We start from the raw sequence: 17308 nt of genomic DNA, 5'->3' as shown, positions 1-17308 counted from the left end.
CCACCCTGCCGCCTCCAATCACGCCGCCGGCAGCTCCAGTTGCTATGGCCCTCAGGTCTGAACCTTTGGAAATTAGGTAAAAGGTCTGAACATGAAGCTTTTTTTTCCCTCCTCCTCCCTCTAGGCAGTGGTGCCCCTTGCCTAGCACATCTGCTGAGCTCTCGGAGGAAAGCAGCTGGGGTGAAGAATTAACTCTCACGGTCCCAAGGGCTTTCCAAAAGAGGAGAAGCTATGTGCGACCCAAACAGCATCACAGGGGAGGTGAGGGGGGGAAATGTATGAGCCGATCCTGCTTCCCACCTGCCCTGCAGCTATGAACTGGAGAGAAAACATGTAAGGATCGATGCATCCTCTCCTACGCATAAAAAAGGGATGGATTTTAAATGGGCTTCATGCTGCTGCTGGGAGGGAGGCTGCATCTCCAGGTGAGAGAGCAACCACCACCAAATTCCAGCTCCGGGAAGCTCTCAGCTGCTCAGCCAGCCTCCCCCAAACCTCTCGGCACAGGGCCAGGCAGCTCTGCAGGGCAGGGGAACCCTGACAAAGGCATCTTTGTTCCTCCTGCCTGCTTGCTGCTTCACCCCAGCCTTAATGTGACACCTACGAGGTGGAGTCATCTTTCCACAGAAAGCCTCCAGCAGCATTTCCTGGATGCTGCGTCACCACAGCAGGGTCAGGTTCATCCACCCCCAGCCACCAACGCAGGAGCGAAGGAGGGAAGCCAGAAGTGACGGAGGCAGGATTTGGCCACAATCTGCTTGACCAGGTGTTTGCATTCATCCTTCCTGGAGCAGACTCCAGTCCCCATCTCCACCGGTCTCCCTGAGAGCCAGGCCCACCTCCCACCTGGTACGCCCCTTCCCCTCTGAAAAGGGAAGCTCTGAAAAGTACCATGTGCATTTTATTTTCTTTCAGCCTGGTTTACATAGGAAAGTCGAGATGGATAAACTGCAAGTGTCAAGTCCTTAAAGTTTAGAGGGAAAAGAGTTACCTTCTAGTGATACAGCCAGGAAAACCCCAAAGAGATGCTGGCCCAAATCCATCTTAGGTCTGAGATGGAGCAAGAAGTCTTCAAACCAAGGGCGGATCAGGAGCAGAGCTAGCCCATGTACCTGGTTTGAAGCTGGCCGTGTCTCTGTTTACACATTTCTTGTTTTCTTTCCCTTATGCCAGCAGGTCTCCTGTTTTGCTTCCAGCAATCCGGTGCATCTAACAGTATTACCTCCCCTTACAAACGCTGCCTTGCCTATCACCCAAAACTAAGCCAGCAGCCACAACAATGCTACTACTGCTCAGAAAGTACAGTCTGTCTTCCTGTGGGTGATCTCATTAAGAAATAAATCTCCACTTGGCACAACAGCTATATTTAGCTCGAGCAAAATATCACCATTTTTAGAATATCGTTGTGTTCTTTGCTCACGCTTTCAACTCTCTGCTTAGAAAAAGTCCACCTGGAAAAAAAAAAAACCCAAACAAACAAAAAACACCTTTGGTTATTAAACATCTGTGGCTCCTATAAAACCTTGGCTAGGGGCACTGAAGAGAAAAGCAGACGCCCATCAGCGGAGGACTTTGCTGAGAGCAGCCAAGTGAGACTCGGGCAGCACTGTCAGGCGGTTTGGTAACTGCGAGCTGGGCTAGGATGGAAGCTTGTGCCTCTCCCACCAGAACAAGCTCCTGAGGCCACCCGGCTCCTGGACATGCCCATCCCTGTCTCATGGCCAGCAGAGCAGCAGGAGCCAAACTGGGACCCACATGGTCGTGCATCATGTGGCTGTTCAGACCCCAGGCTGCACTGGCACTCCAGAAGATACCAGTAACCATAATTTCCCTTGCAAACTGCCTTTGGGATGCTAAAACGTGCGTTCCTATGCCTCTCATTTGCTTTTAAATACAGAGCTGCTTTGCAGAGCAGCACTCTGCTACACCACCTGCAAAATCACATCAGACTCTTAAAAAAAAATAAAAATCCTCAAAACCAGCAGCGAGAGTTGCTGCTGACTGAGATGTGCGAGCAGGAGAGCTGCAGCGAGGGTTGAACACTGTGTGCTGGCATGGGTTAAAGCCACAGCGTACAGTCAGTGGCTTACAAGCGCTCGCTCCAGACTTCTTCCAGGCGCTGTGCTTCCCCAGCCTCCCCACCAAGTTAATCATTTCACCACAGCCACTGACGACACATTGCATCTCACCCTCTGCCTGGCCTCGTTACTCAGCGGTTCCTGGTCCTCTGGGAACTTCCCTGCATCCAGCCACCCCTGCGGGGACGCTCAGGGGCAAGGGCCGGCCTGGCCTCTGTGCAAGCATCCCGCAAGTCACAGGACCAAGGCAGGCAGGAAGTTGAACCGGGAGCCTGCCCAGCACGCTGGTTAGATCAGTCTGGTGGCCCTGCCTTGGCAAAGGCAGAAGCAGGAACCAGGGCTCGCTGTGACCAGCACCAGGGACTCAGCTGCTCAGGGCAGTAATCCAGGCAGTAAGGAGGGATGCACCTTGCCCAAATCCCACTCCACTTGAGTCGGAGCAGCAGCCTCAACACAGGGTAGGTCTAATTCAGGATGCACCATCCTGCCTGAAGTGCCATGCAGTGACAGCCCAGCACAGCATCCTTCAGCCCTCGACTCCCACAGCCATGCTACGTGGTGGTAGGCAATTAAATAGCATCTCACTTCCCCCTGGGGCGAGCAAAACAATATTCCTCCCTGTCTCTGCAAAATGAAAGAGATGGGAAGGATGCAGGGCGGAGTAAAAATTAATGAGGTGTCTTCCCCTCCTTAATTCTTCTCTTGCCACATAGGGTTTAATGGTTGGAAAGCAATCTGAGTTCAGCAGATGTCAACAGCACTGGAAAAGTGCACCCATGCAAATGAATCACGAGCCCAGCACACACAACTGAACCTAGAGATGGAGCAGAAATTTTCAATGCAGTAAACTCTGTGCAGCTCCTAGCAAAGTGAAGCCAAACCAGGCAGGAAAAGCCATCTATGGGCTTGATTTGTTCAGTGCCTTCCTCTCACCCCCACTGCTCCCATCGCTGCTGTTCCCACTCGCCGCTGTGTTGGGGGCACATCCACGCTGCTCTGGATGAGCCACCTCGGTCCTCGCAGCCATGGCAAGCTGGAACCAGCCAGCACGGGTTCTGGGAACAGCACGGCCAGGACAGAGGCTTTTGTTTATTCAACGAGGGGCAGAGCAAGGTGCAAAGCAGAAGAAAATCCCTGATAGTAGCAGGATTATGGACATGGTGCCTCTGACAGCAAAGGTCCCCTTAGTTCCACGAGACTAAGAACCAAATCTCGGCGGTGGAGGGGGAGGGAAGGGTAAAGTAGTGAAAAATAAAAGATCAGGGTTTTCTTACAGAAAAAGGTTGCATGTTCCTTCCCCTCCAACTTCTCTCAGCCTCTTCCAGTCCCCCACATCCTCTCAACCCACTGCCCTGCTGAGCTACCCATCAGTGGAGAGAGCAGTGGGACGGGAGGGTTGTGCTGGGCATCGAGAGGAGACACTTTTAATGAATACACTACGCAGAGTGGCTTTGCTGCTCAAGATCACTCATGCAAAGGACAGGGCTGGGAGCACTGCACACTGCTGGCTCGGGGGGTCCAGTGTGTTGTGGGGATCCAGTATATCCCAGAGGTCAGCAGCACAGGGGCAGCTGTGCCAGAGGATCCACTCCTGCCTGTGCCAGGGCCACGGGCCAGTGGTGCTCACAGGCACATCTGCTCCTGTTTCCTTTGCTTTCCGTGCCACCAAGGTTCAAAACAAGCTGTTCCCCAGCCCTGAGGAAGGGCTGGCACCAGCCTCGCAGTCCCTGGCAGGGGGAGGCACAGCGTATCCTGCAGGACAAGCACACAGTGCTGCGGACGCTTCCCAGAAGGGCTGGGTGTTTTGGCAGGGCTGGTGCACTGCTGTTGCACTATGTGCAGACAGAGTGTAGCAATCCACACATACACAGCTCCAGGTGCCCCGGGCACAGAAAGTCTCTTTTGGTGGTTTTTTTGGGTGTTTTTTGCATGTTTCAGAAGAGGACTATCCAAGAGCAAGTGCTTAGAGACCTCCCTGCACAATTGAAATCCTGCTCGGCAGCCACTGCCTGACAGCACATCCCAGCTCCTTGCCCTCGTGCTCCAACAGAAACCACTGACAGCATGCAAGATCATGTCACCTCCACAAAAAGCACTTCCCCCCCCCCTCAAAATCCCCCAAAGCCTCAGTCTGGGAGCCCAGTTCAAAGCTGGTATAAAGCAGCTCAGTGCTGAGGTCAGCCCGAATTGCACCGATTCTCACCAGCCATAGATCTGGCCCGGCTTCACTAAGAACACTTGATCTCCTCCCCGAGCACTGGCAGCTGGTTGAAATACAGCTGCTGCTTCAAAAGCACGCAGGAGGAAAAAAAGGCCTGGCATTATTCACAACAAGGAGACAAGTATTGCAGCGATGGCTTTAGGTTTCATGGGAGCAGTTTCCACTGGCTGGATGGGAGGGGGAGATGAGCAGGGGAAGCTGCTGGGTGTCAGAGAGCTCCCAGCCAGGATGTCCCATGGCACCAGGGTCACACACTGTTTTACAATGGTCACACACTGTTTTACAATGGTCGCACCATTCACCCTGGTCTTGCAGGTGCTCTGCAGAACCCATGTGGCATCTCTGCCTTTTCCCCACCTTTGCACGGGGATTTTGGTTTTACTTAGACCAGATCTTCCAGCAGAAGCTCCAACCTCACAAGCTTCGTGACCTTCTCCAGCACAAGCTCCCCCAGCAAGCCTAGCCTGCCTCTCTGCAAGACACAACATGGATAAGGCCTGGCTTTTGTTTCAAGAGGAACCACATAGACCTGTGCCTACCCATGCTCAGGCTCAAATTGGGCACCTGACTCCTTCCTGGGTGCTTTGGAGCCACCGTGTGTGGCTCACAGGAGTGACTCAGAGCACTTCTGCTGCTGCTGTGCCAAAGCCCACCTTCCTGTATGCAGGGGTGTTGTAGTGCTGTTGTTCAGGCTGTATTCAAACCCTTTTTGCTCTCCATTGCCTGTACAAGCCAGACAGACTCCTTCTGTACGGTCCTTAGGTATTGCCCTTGATGTTTCTGAGCTATCCTCTGCCCTGTGCAGAGAAGCTGGTGTGAGTAGGGTTTGCCACGCATGAGCTCTACAACTCACTTTGAGAGTAAGATAGCTCTGTTGCCAACTCTGTTCTCCCACCCCATGGAAACAGAGACACAATGACCCAGATGAAACCCCCTCACTCAGGCCAGGACATTTCCATGGCACAGACTGCTAGCATGCCACCAATCTTTAGGATGCTCTTTGGTCCCAAACCACCATCCATGGAGTGCTCCTGGTACATGGTACACCCCCAGCTCTGAGCACAGCCCCCAGATGTTGCAGAGGACGACACTGCTGGAGACCACCTCCTTCCCCAGCCAACTTCATGAGCAGTTATCTTCATCCTAGGGACATTAGACATAAAAAACCTCCACACCAAAGCCATCTCTTCTCTTAATGAAATGCTTTCTCACTGGTCTACAGCCCACGGTACCAGTGTCATCCGCTGATGACTGGCAGAGTTATTTGCCAGGAGGGAAGGCATCCATGTTCCGGTGAAAGCATTTTAAAGAGCGGATGGAGATCTTGCCAGAAGAGCGAGCCACAAGGAGAGGTGATAAAAATGGAGCCAGCTAATCACTCTGCATGTGTTATCTGTCTGGGTGGAAAATAGTCTGAAAATATCTTGTATTTCAGAGCAAGCACATAGTTTTCAGTGATTCAGCCAGCTGAAGCCCTGGCCTCCACGTTTCAGACAGGCTAAGTCCATCTTTAAGCCCAGCTGTTCCTGGGCAGCTTCCTAAATGGAAACGGCATCCAGACAACATAGTCTTGGGCACAGCTATTCCCACCTCAAACTTGGTGGCTTGCTCAGGATCACCAAAACACAGAGAGGCATTGAGCAGATTGCTTTTTGTGGTTGAAGCAAGTATTGATCCTAGCATTTTACCAAATACCTGCTGGCCAGCATGCTTTCCAGAATCCTACGGGTCCAGCTCAGTAGGAGAGGAGGATCTTATTCACTTGTTTTCCCAGTATTTTAGGCATTTTGGCTAAGCTCCGGCTCAGGACAGAAGCAGCTGGGTGATTCGGCCAGCTGCTCAGCATCTCTATGAGCCATACAGATGGGCTTGAGCCACCTGGCTTTGGGATGAGAAAAAGCAGCCCAAACCTGGATCTGATTAATAATTCTCATTTTAACAGCACGTTTGGCTCTGGGGAAAGCTGCCAGCAAAAACTGTGGAGTCTAGTGCCTTATCCACCCGTAGAATGTGAAAACGCGCAGCAAGGCACTGCTGCTGCCAGCAGCTTCATGTAAAACCCAAGTGGAGGAAGAGGACCTTTCCTTCTGAACACGCATGGCCAAATGGGGTCTTGAAGATCACCAATCCTGAGCACGTGGGCTGAAGGCAGCTTGCTCAGGCTGCTGGTGAGCCAATGAACAACCTGCCACACACCCAGTGCTGTTCTGCACCCCACACTTAGCCAGGCTGGTGCCACGGGACCCCTGGGTGCAGGATCTCCAGGGGTCCCCCAGGACCTTGGTGGAACAAGGATCATGTCCTGCAGACGTGGCACCCTGGGAGGGCACCCAGTAGCCAGTCAGATGGAGAAGCTGTTGGCACCTACATGGTCTTCCCCAGGCTCTGTAGCCTACCTGCTTGCCATGCCAGCCTGGCAACTCACCTCTACCACTGCTTTTTTTGTCTAGAATGGTAGAAATTTCCACTTCCATTTTTCTCCTACCCACCCTCCCCCCCTCAGCAAGTGCAAACTAAGCCACAGAGCACAGTGAGTTCAACAAACAAGGGGAGGAGAGGAAGGTCCCGAGGTGTGGTGTGCATGCCCGGGCCAACCCTTCTAGCAGCCAAGGACAGGGCTTGCTGAGAGGAGTCACGGGCACAACTTGTTGACAAAGGAAAGCAGGGCTCCTGCACAAACTGACTCCACCTGGGGCAAGGGATTAGAAACCTCTGCACGGCCCTCTGATTCCTCCCAGCAAACCAAATGTGGCTGGAGGCAGGGATTAAACCCAGCGGTGGAGGAATGCAGCTCCTTCCCGCTGCGGAGTCCAAGTTGGCACCGCATCCCCACTCAAGACATGGCTTACATAATGCAGCTTATGAAAGCAAAATAGCCCGGCCGTGCCAGCCTGTGGGCAGGCCAGGATGGAGGAGAGAAAAAAAAAAAAGTAAAAGAAAAAAAGAAAAAGACAATTTTTTGGCTGAGGTAAAGCCTGAGCTGCCCCCCCTGCACCACCACCCCAGCACATGTAGCAGCCTTGTACCATCTCAGCGGAGAAGGGAGGAAAGGAGCAGTGAGGGAGAAGGCTTAGGAGAAGCAAAGACAAGGGCCCGATTCTCCTACAAGATGGTGAAGAGCTGCAGCCTTGGTGCTCATTCTGGAGTCACAGAACATGGATTTTCTCTCAAATTCCCCTTCCGGTCCTGGGTTTCTCCCCATCCAGGCAAGTTCCTATTGAGGTCAACCCATGCATGCTCTGTGTGCAAGGCCACCACAGGTTTTGGGGGCTAACCCACAAGAAGCATGCAGACCCAGACCTTATTTCTTCCAAACACAGGCCAGACACCTCCAGGAGCAGCTGGGAGAGGCTCTGATCCACACCATCTCCCACTGGGGATGGAGGCCCTGAAGATGCTTCAGTGAGGAGAGCAGCAGGGTTGGGTCTGCCCAGACCCCTCCTCCACATGTTCTCATCAAAGATCATTGCATGAGAGGGGGGGGACAGTCCCAAAACACCCAGCACTGGCTCAGAGCAAAGTCACAAGAGCAAACTGAGCTCACCATTTCATCATGAACCAGGCAATTAACAAGTGACACCCTTAGCCATCCATTTGGGTCATTTCTCAGTGACTGATACCTCACATAATCTACATCACTTTGGGAAAAGCTATTCATCTCTCTGTACTGTAAATCCCACAGATGGACAGGCCCCTTTATCAGCAACCAAAGGTAGTCAAGACTCAATTCAAAGGCCACAAGAGCCAGCATGGTGAAAGCAGGCACTGCACATAGGTGGTCAGTCCAAGCAGAAGAGCCAGGAGAACCGCTTTTGGGTGGAGGGCCCACTCACAGGCCACCCCAGGTCTGACTCTGCATCCCGCTGGCCAGGGAAGCCAGGCAGACCTAAGGAGATCTCCCCTCTCAAGAGCTCCCACTTGTTTCCTAAGTGGCTGTCCTCAGTTTAATCAGTAACCGAGCAAGTGGGATGAAATCCCAGCTCAGCTGAAGCTGAATTACTGACATCCGTGACAGCAGGGTTCCTCTCCCTGCTCCACCAGCTTTCTCATCTCGGTCGCACAGGAAGCTACCAACCGGCCACACTTGAGCTGTTCCCAGCAGGCTGGGCTCCAGCACCTTTCCAGAGCATGCCCTGGCTTCCTTCAAGAAGGCAAAGGACCTCCAGCCCCTCTTCTATGGCTCTGCACCCCCTCACAACGCAGCAAGTGTAGATCTCAGCTGGGACGTCTCTGAACGCCACACCGGAGGAGCTGCTGGAACTCCAGGAGGCATTTCAAGAGAGCAGAGCAGGGCTGCTCTGATAACACGAGGTTCAAGCACAAACACAGGCTCTTGCAGAGCTCTGCAAATCACCCCCTCGGTGGTCTGCATCTGGCTGCATTCCTGAGACCGTCCCTTCCCATCCTCCAGGGGCAGAAGGAGACGCAGGATGGTGACACAGGCCAGTATCAACATCCCAGGAAAAGGGAAAAACACAGACTCAGCGAAATAGAAACAGTTTTGCTTAGCAACAAGAAGAAATGTCGCTCACCACCACCACTACCACCGCCACTCGTCCAGGTAATGAGATCCAAAAGACAGCTCAGCAAAACCTTACCCACCTAAGAGGGGCTGACTTACCCTCCAGAAGCTGTGTTCATGAAGGGAGAGGTGCTCACAGTCAGAGGCTGTATAAGGATGCAAAGGCTAACCTACCAAACAGGGTCATCTCAGAAGATCAAATAGCACTAAAAACACACACACAATAATTAAGGGAAGTGGTATGTGGGTTCTGGAGCAGCATCAGGGTGAAGGGGCAGAAGAAACCCAACCAGACACACCTGATTCATCAGACTTTTCAGGAAAAGTCTTGTAACTGGGCTGGCACAGCCCATGTAGAAAGCAGCTCCAAGTGTGATCTCGATTAGCTCATCTGCTGCAGGCTGTATTTGAAGGAAGCTATGGCTAATCTGATTTTGATTGCCTTAAAATTCAGTTATGGGGAAAAAGCCTGACATGGCAGCAGATCTACTAATTGTTTTGAGGCAGCCTTGTCTCCAAAGCTGGTGTTTGATTAAAAGGCACTTCAAAAAGCTGGTGCTATTTTTGGCTGCCTCATTCAGACTGGTTCCCCATGTCCCAGCAGGCCTAGCAAACCCTTTAGGACTTGCACTTTCTTGTGTTCAGTGAACATTTGTGTGTTGTTGCTTGCATTTTAGGGATGTGTGAGTAAATAGAGAAAGGGATTTGCTTCCCCCCTGAGAGATTCAGATTAGAAGTCCAAATGTTTTCTATAAATGCATAAGCAGTAAATTCAGCTGAAGGTATCGGGCTCAATTCACAAGAGCCCCACAGCCTTAAGAGGAGGCCTTTCTACCCTGCGTACTCTTTTGGTGACTGCAAAGCAGACTCCGCAAGCAGGCTTTAGACAAAAAGAAAACAATGTCTAGAGGAAAGGAGGGATTTTTTTCCCCCCTTCTAATTCACTGTAATTTTATTTTAGCATATATTTTTAATAGTCATCTGAAAAGCCACTTTGCAGCACACTTTGTTGTTCTGACCTCGTTTCCAGTTGGGTAACTGTGAAGTGAGTGGATAAATGCTTTCTCAGCCGAGAACAAGAGGAATCATTAAGCACCAAACCCCTGTCCTAAATTAACGTCGACATGTCAAATGCCCTTACAGAAGTTTCCTTAGTTTAGGTGTAATCCATTTTTCCCTCTGTAACGTTTTCTTGGAAGAGCAGAATGAACAGTAGCTGCCCCCTCCTGCACCCAAATCACCAGAAAACCCCAATGTTTCTGGGCTCACAAGTTACCCCAGAGCAGCGTGGATTTCTTCTGGCTGCAGTGTCCCTGCTCCAGCCCAGAGGCCCACATCCTCACGGTCATGTTGCAATCGGAGGAAAGTACATGGTGTCCGCTTCACTTCTGCTCTGGTGACACTCCACCCTGCATCGGCACAGAGACATAGGGTAATTTTGGGACCGTGGCGAGGAAGGTGCTGCCTTGAACATTTCTCAGAAAGGAGATGCTAAAGACCACTTGGTCCACAAAAATGTCATGGCAGGAACGGTCTTGTCAGCCCAGCGGGACGCTTGTGTGGGGTTAATTAGAGATGGGAACAGCTAAAGCATCCACCCCTGAAGAAGGCAGCTCGTGGGGAGCTGGGAGGTAGCACCACAAGCTGAATAGAGGACTGTGGGAGCAACGTGACACATTTCTACTACCTTGCTTACTTTTCTAAATGCCTGGCTTCATACCAAGGGTCCACGAGCAGCATTTTCTCCACAGGGACAGTGTGAAAGAGTCCTCTTCCTAAAAGCTGGTTTTTTCATGAACTTCTGTGTAGAATTTCTGTGAAGGAGGCCAGGGATGTGCACGAACACTCCATAACCCTCCCCATAGACACCCACAAGCCCAGGCCCTTTCCCATCCCAAGAGAACCCTGCTCCAGTCAGAGCCAGACCATCACCCACTGGAGAATCCACAGCCCCTTTTCTAGAGAGCACACACGGATTGCAAGACCCCTGCCTCAACAAAACCCACCCCACCAATGAAAAGTCCAAGCCAATGCACTAGCAGGGTCAAATTCCCTTCAAACGGTGAAGGCAATGCACACACACACACACACACACACACACACAAAAGCTGCCAAGATGAATTACAGAAAGGAGGCAGAAGTCAGAATTAAGGTTTTGTTCTTTTTTTTTTAATTATAAAAAAAAAAAGTCCAACAGCCTATTCAGAAGAAGTCCAAATACAACGGAATAGAACTGGCACCATCTAAGATACCCAAGTGTAAAATCCCAGAACATTTGAAGCCCCCAGCCCGAGCTGGGAGGTGCCAGGGCTGGCTGGGAGGGACGGTGGCCTCTCCCTTCTCCTTGCCCCCATCACAGCTGGGTGGGAGGCAGCCCCAGAGCCAGGACACAACAGTGACATCAACGGTCTCTGTAAAACCATTCAGTTTTAGAAACTAAGAATATTATGGAAAAAAAAAATCTAGACCTTTTTTTTTTTCTTTTACCAAAAGCCCTGCTTTAGTGACATGCTAGCCCCGCTGGAAAAGTAAAACACTCACAGCTCTGTCCAGAACACGGTTAAGTTGACCGGTCAACTCCTAGTTCAGGACACCTTTTTCCCCGTTGATCTACACACTCATGAGCACGTTGCAGCTGCTCAAGTTTCAGTGATAAATGCTTCTGCAGGCTTTCCGGGTCTGGGAACTGCCTCCTGCAAACTCCACTCCACGCTGAAACAAATCTCATCTGAGTCTCCTCCACTGAGCCCTCCAAGCTCACCCTCAGTCCCACCTGGAGGCCCTTCAACAGCATCCTCAGGAGCTCTGCTCTAGCCAGGTGAGTCACTGGAACATCATCTCTTTTTTAAAAAAAAACAACAAACAACACTTTCATATATAATTTTTTTGTTCATTTTTATATTTAAATAGAAAAATACTACTTCACTCTGTGTTATGAGCCAGAGACCAGTCGACTTCCAGTGACAGAACCAGGAGTTCTCAACGTTCCTACGCTGAGCTCAATGCCAGAAGATTCCCAGCAGCCTCAGAGTGGCCAGAGGGTAAAGGTCTCCCCACAGCACCATACAGGCAGGAGCACCTGGGGCTCCATCACCACTCCCACCTTCCCTTCTCGGCAGAAGGGAGCCAACCTTAGAGAACCATTAGCCTGCAGAGGGTCAGCAGTGGGGCTAACACCCCAAACTTGACTCTTGGGGGAGTCAGCTATAGTTGAAGCTTTCCCCTCGCCTACTCACTTTCTGTCTGTCCCTGGAAGCCCCTGGATCCCATCAGATGTACACATGAATTTTAGACAAAAAATAAAACAGTGGTTAAAAGTTCTCTAACACCTTCTCCTCCTCTTGTCTTCTGAAGAGTCAATGACAAACAGATACCGATAAAACTAAATTTGCCCTCCTCCCCACCTCAAGACAACAGGAGTTACTGAGACACAAAGTGTGTTATCCTGCACTCTTGGGATTACATCTAGAAGGGAAGTTTAGGGGTGCGGGAAGTGTGGGGGGAAGGCGATGTTTGTGGGCGCAGTCTGCTTAGTTCTTGTACTCAAAGGGCTCGTCTCCGGTTTCGTTGAGGAGACACGTGCGGACGAGGGCCTCTGTCACAGCATAAGGATCACAGTTGGCGGAGGGCCGGCGGTCCTCGAAGTAGCCCTTCTTCTCATGGCCCACATTCCTGGGGATGCGGATGCTGGCACCACGGTTGGCCACACCAGCAGAGAACTCGTGGATGTTGGATGTCTCGTGGAAACCCGTCAGGCGCCTGGCATTGTCCAGCCCCCCTTTGGGGTCGTAGGCACGGATGTGGTACTGGTGACGCTTGCTCAGCTTCTCGATGGCCTCTTCAATGTGCCTGCAAAGGCAGCAGGGAAGAGAGGAAGACACAGTGAGCGTCTGAGGGACAGTACAAGCTGAGCCACTCTTGACTGTTGCATCCACACCACAGCAGATTAACTGCTGTCCCCAAGCCACTTCATGATGAAGCCTATGCCCTACAGCGCATTTTTCTGATCGCCTCAACACAGGGCTTCTCTCCACTCCTACTTCTGACCCAGGCTGGTTCTTGTAAAAGGATCCCCATGGCCTGAGAAGGGTCCTTCGAGAGTGCCATGTGTGAGACACCAACAGTTTGACCCATGGCCAAATCCCACAGGCACATTGCCTGGGGAACCTTCTCCGAGAGGGGAGATTTCTTCATACACAAGTCTCTACCTGGGAAGCCCACACAGTTACAGGTTGGCTCATCATCTCAGGGCATTCCAACAATTAAGGCAAGAAAATACAGCTGCCAGGAGGAATCCCTTCATGGAGCACCGCTGCAACCCAGTGTTGCAAGGTGCCCAGCACATCAGTCCCTTCAAGGAACTACTGGTTTCCAGGGTTGTCCTGTTTAACAGGACAGCCTGGCCTAAGCAGAAGCAAATGGTCTTTCTCTTCCATCATGGTTATATGAAAAAGGCCTATGCTGAGTTTATCTGTCTGCAGCACTGGCAGGTCAAGAGCTGGACAGCCCGTTACGAATACCTGCATCTTGGCCGCCCATGCTTCCATCAATGAAGCTGTACTGCTGGCTGAACTTCCCACCCAACACCAAGATGGGAGTAATCATTAACAAAATAAAGAAATCCAGAAGAAAGGCTCAAACATAACACCAAGCACCAGAGCGACATCCCCCATGTGGGCAAAAGCTCTGCAGAAAGCTCACTGCCACCAAGTCCAACCTGCTGCCTAACAAACAGAGGCTACTAAAACAAACTTACTTGAGACCTCCGTCTTCCCTCATGTTCTTGGTGCTGAAGTTGGTGTGACAGCCGGCACCGTTCCAGTTCCCAGGGATGGGTTTGGGATCGAAGGACACGATGACACCAAAGTCTTCGCACACCCGATGGAGGATGAAGCGTGCGATCCAGAGGTGATCTCCCATCTCAATCCCTTCGCATGGTCCCACCTGGAACTCCCACTAGAAGGAGGAGGAGTCACCAGCTCAGTGGTGCTGTGAAGCACCTCCCACCCCTTATGCTCTGATCCTTGAGAAAGCCACGTGGCTCGGACCCAAATGCTCCCGCTGCCTGGGGTTTTTGTGCACTCTCTCATTCCACGAGGAACCTAAAACAATTTACCTGGGCTGGCATCACTTCTGCATTGGTTCCTCCAATTTTCACGCCAGCATAAAGGCACGCTCGGTAGTGAGCCTCCACAATGTCTCTGCCATAGGCTTTGTCTGCTCCTACCCCGCAGTAGTATGGACCTGCAACGGCACAGGTGAACAGCAAGGGGAACGTGAGATTCCAGAGGGGAAAAGGCACAAAGCCAGTGAAAACAGAGCACACACAGGGAAGAACTCTGAAAGGCTCAGGATGTGTAGAAAAGCCTCAGAATCTGTTTTTCATGGGAGTATTAGCAGAGCAGAGCAAGCTCCTCTGAGTCTTGAGCTCATGCTCAGTCACACTAGGAACGAGTTTAAGTCACCTGCAGACTAACAACCCGAACAGCAAATTTGGGTGCAGCCAATCACCCTCTTAACCTTTCTGTAACGTTCTTAATGTCCCAGGTTAGTTTTTTGCCAACACCCAGCTTGCTATTGTCCACTTTCAGTTCTATAAACACCTCCAATCTTTCAGCTTGCCCGAAGCACCGGAGCTGCGTCACGGGGATTACAGCTCAAACACAGCATTAAGGACTCCTGCCTTGTTCCAGCGCAGACTCCCAAGAAGTTACCTTGCGGTCCAGGGAAGCCGTTGGAAGGCCAGCCAAAGGGATGTCCATCTGTCCCCAGAAGAGTGTACTCTTGCTCCATCCCAAACCAGGGGTGTTGGTTGGACACCATATCCATAATTCGCCTGCAGGTGTGTCGGAGATTTGACTCTGCAACAGAAAAGCAACATCAGCCTTATTAGCACTTCCACCTCCATTTCCACTTTATTTACAGTTTGTGTCCCAGCAGCGTTGGTAACGAATCCCAGGACCAGCCCTTTCTCCACCACCAGCCTTAGTTTGCCTTTTACTTTCAGGGCAGGGATTATTTGTGTGTCATGCATGATGCTAAGGATATAAACGACATTTTGGATAGGTCTCCCTCTCCCCAGAGCCACCACCTCCACCAGGAGAAGAGACAAAGTCCATTCACCTGCAGACTGGCGGTTGTATTTGAAGACCTCACAGAGAACTAGTTTATTTGGATCCTTGCGAAAAGGGTCCCGAAACATGGCAGCAGGTCGCAGGTACATGTCACTGTTGGAGCCTTCAGACTGGAAGGTGCTGGAGCCATCGAAATTCCACTCGGGGAGATCGGGAGTGAAGAGAACAAGCCACAGTGACCCAGTATCCCCAGTCACCAGGAGGACGGGCTCCCTAGCACTCTCCAGTATTACAGAGGTAAAGACACTTATAGAGAACAAACCTACAATAGGTTTCATCCCAGCTCAGCTGATTTTGTTCCAAATGGGGGAAGGGAAAAAAAAAAAAACACCACCAAACCACACAACAAGCAAAAAACAGGGGAGTGCAACTTCCCAGCCACCCGGGGAAATACAAGGAGCTGGGCTGCTGGCCAAGGCCAATGATCTGAGCAGCACTGAGGACGTTTCCCGTGTTGCAACAACCCCTGGGATGAGCAGAGCTCCCGGTCTCCACATAGGGGTGGCTAGGCAAGCTGGGAGAAACATCATCTTCAAGCTGTAGGAAAAAGGGGAGCTGTGAAACACCCTCATCGCTGTGGCATGGCCCAGGGAAGGTGGGAAAGCAAATCATGTATAGGTGGAGTCTCCTAAGGGAGAGGAGCACAGCCAGCTTGGGTTCCCCCCCCCCACCAGGTCACAGCACAGCAGGAGCAGTCTTGAACTCCACCCGGGCAATGTTATCTCCTCCATATCCTGGGGGGAAAGTGGGAGGATGGGCAGCACAAAGATTTCAGAGGAGCTGTGCCAACCACTCCCTTAGAGGGAAAAAAGGAGAAAGGAGAGGGGAAAAAAATAAAAAGTAAAAAATAAAAAGAGAGAGAGATAATTCTGCTCAGTCGCACACAGTATTTTCATTTCATAACTGTCTCCAGCTAGCGCCATGGCAACCTGGGGAAAATCCTAATGCTATTATTGTGTAAGCTGGGACTGTTTGTTCTGAGGGACACAAGCTCTTAATTACACCGGATAGCTCCATTCTTTCCCCTCCACTTTCTTCTGCCAAACTACTTCCGGCCAAACCGGGTACTTGAGAGTCAATGGATCCCCAAGCCCCTGCCAAAAGCCCCCTCCACAGCAAGGGTAGCGCCAGGGACCAGCTCCCAACCTCAGGCATCCCATTTATACACCATATCTGAAGAACTGGGAACATTCTCCCTCAAGGTATCTGGGGAAGGAGGTAACTGGGAGGGGATAAGCAATGTCTTCCCAAATACCATCCTTCTGCCATGAAGAGGACGAAATGGCCTCCTTTTGCCAGTGCAGTCAAGCACAGCTGGCGAGGGGCTGCAGATCCTGCACCCACCCTCTCACCTTCAAGGCTCTTGGGCTCGTGGTCCAGCGTGCGGGTTTTGCAGCGGAGGTGCTCCCCGGTCCCATCGATCCAGATGTACATGGCTTGGACCTTCTCCCCCTGTGGCAGTTTCATGTACATGTGCTTGATGGCTTTGCTCAGGTGGGAGCTCGCCGAGGTGGCCATGACTGCAGACCAGACGAGGGGGTTCCTGCAAGGAAGGTACAAAAACCAACCCCAACCGTGAGCCCTTCCCCATATGCTCCTTCAGCCAGGGAGGAGCACAACACCTCTCAGTCACGGGGCTGGCTGCCATCTCCAGCAGTCCCGTGCCATTCTGCAGGCAGAAAAACACAGCAGCCCTGAAAGCCCTGCTCCAGAAGCAATGCTGTCAAGCTGTCCCATTAATACCACAACTCCTGCCAATAAACTAGGTCTTAGCCACCAAGCAACAGCCTCCAAAAGTGCTCCTCAGCCTCGGGTGAACTTTTCACCTCTACACTTCCCCACCACTCCAGAGCAAGGCTAATACATAAGGAAAGCTCAACCGGGGCTTTCTTAACAGGCTTGCCCCAGCGAGGAAGACTGGCCAGCCCCTGCTGCCTTCTCCAAACAGTCCAAAGCAATACAAGCCTTTTTCTAGGGCAAGAAGCCTCCAGGCAGCGACAGGGACCCTGCCGGGGATCAGGTCCTGTCCCGTTCTGTTCCCAGGGCCAGCCAGCCCACGCGTGTCAGGACCACGGAAGCCGGGGCCCAGGCGCATTTTCAAGGACTTAAAAACAGAAACGAGTTGGAAATCCGAAGTGACTAAAAAAGTCACTCCAACACCCTACTCTTCTGCTCGGGCTCCTCTCCCCTCGCCCGGGGGGGCGTACATCTCCCGGCAGGGAGAAAGGCAGGCGTATTTAAGCAAGCAACTACACAGCCTTGTAAAGAAAGGAAAAAAAAAATCACCAAACACAAAATCAAACTGCAGAAAGCAGCTGTTTTCAAGAGAAAACTCGAGCTGCTTCTCCACCCC

The 17308-nt window shown here is 51.6% G+C and overlaps 1 protein-coding gene across 1 annotated transcript; it reads right to left on the bottom strand.

Annotated features, from left to right (window-relative positions):
- Nucleotides 1–12241: 12241 nt before the first annotated feature.
- GLUL (glutamate-ammonia ligase) lies at nt 12242–16494 on the bottom strand. Its single transcript, XM_010183648.1, has 6 exons — nt 16309–16494; nt 14945–15107; nt 14536–14682; nt 13938–14065; nt 13578–13777; nt 12242–12670 (listed from the first exon to the last, which is right to left on the bottom strand). The coding sequence occupies exons 1-6, from the start codon at nt 16471–16473 to the stop codon at nt 12352–12354; spliced, it is 1122 nt and encodes a 373-aa protein (XP_010181950.1). The 5' UTR covers nt 16474–16494; the 3' UTR covers nt 12242–12351.
- Nucleotides 16495–17308: the final 814 nt, after the last annotated feature.

Source organism: Mesitornis unicolor, unplaced genomic scaffold, assembly GCF_000695765.1.
Source record: "Mesitornis unicolor isolate BGI_N332 unplaced genomic scaffold, ASM69576v1 scaffold11464, whole genome shotgun sequence".
Taxonomy (NCBI): domain Eukaryota; kingdom Metazoa; phylum Chordata; class Aves; order Mesitornithiformes; family Mesitornithidae; genus Mesitornis; species Mesitornis unicolor.
The sequence above is the reverse complement of the archived record's forward strand: the minus strand, read 5'-3'. Positions and strand labels throughout refer to the sequence as shown.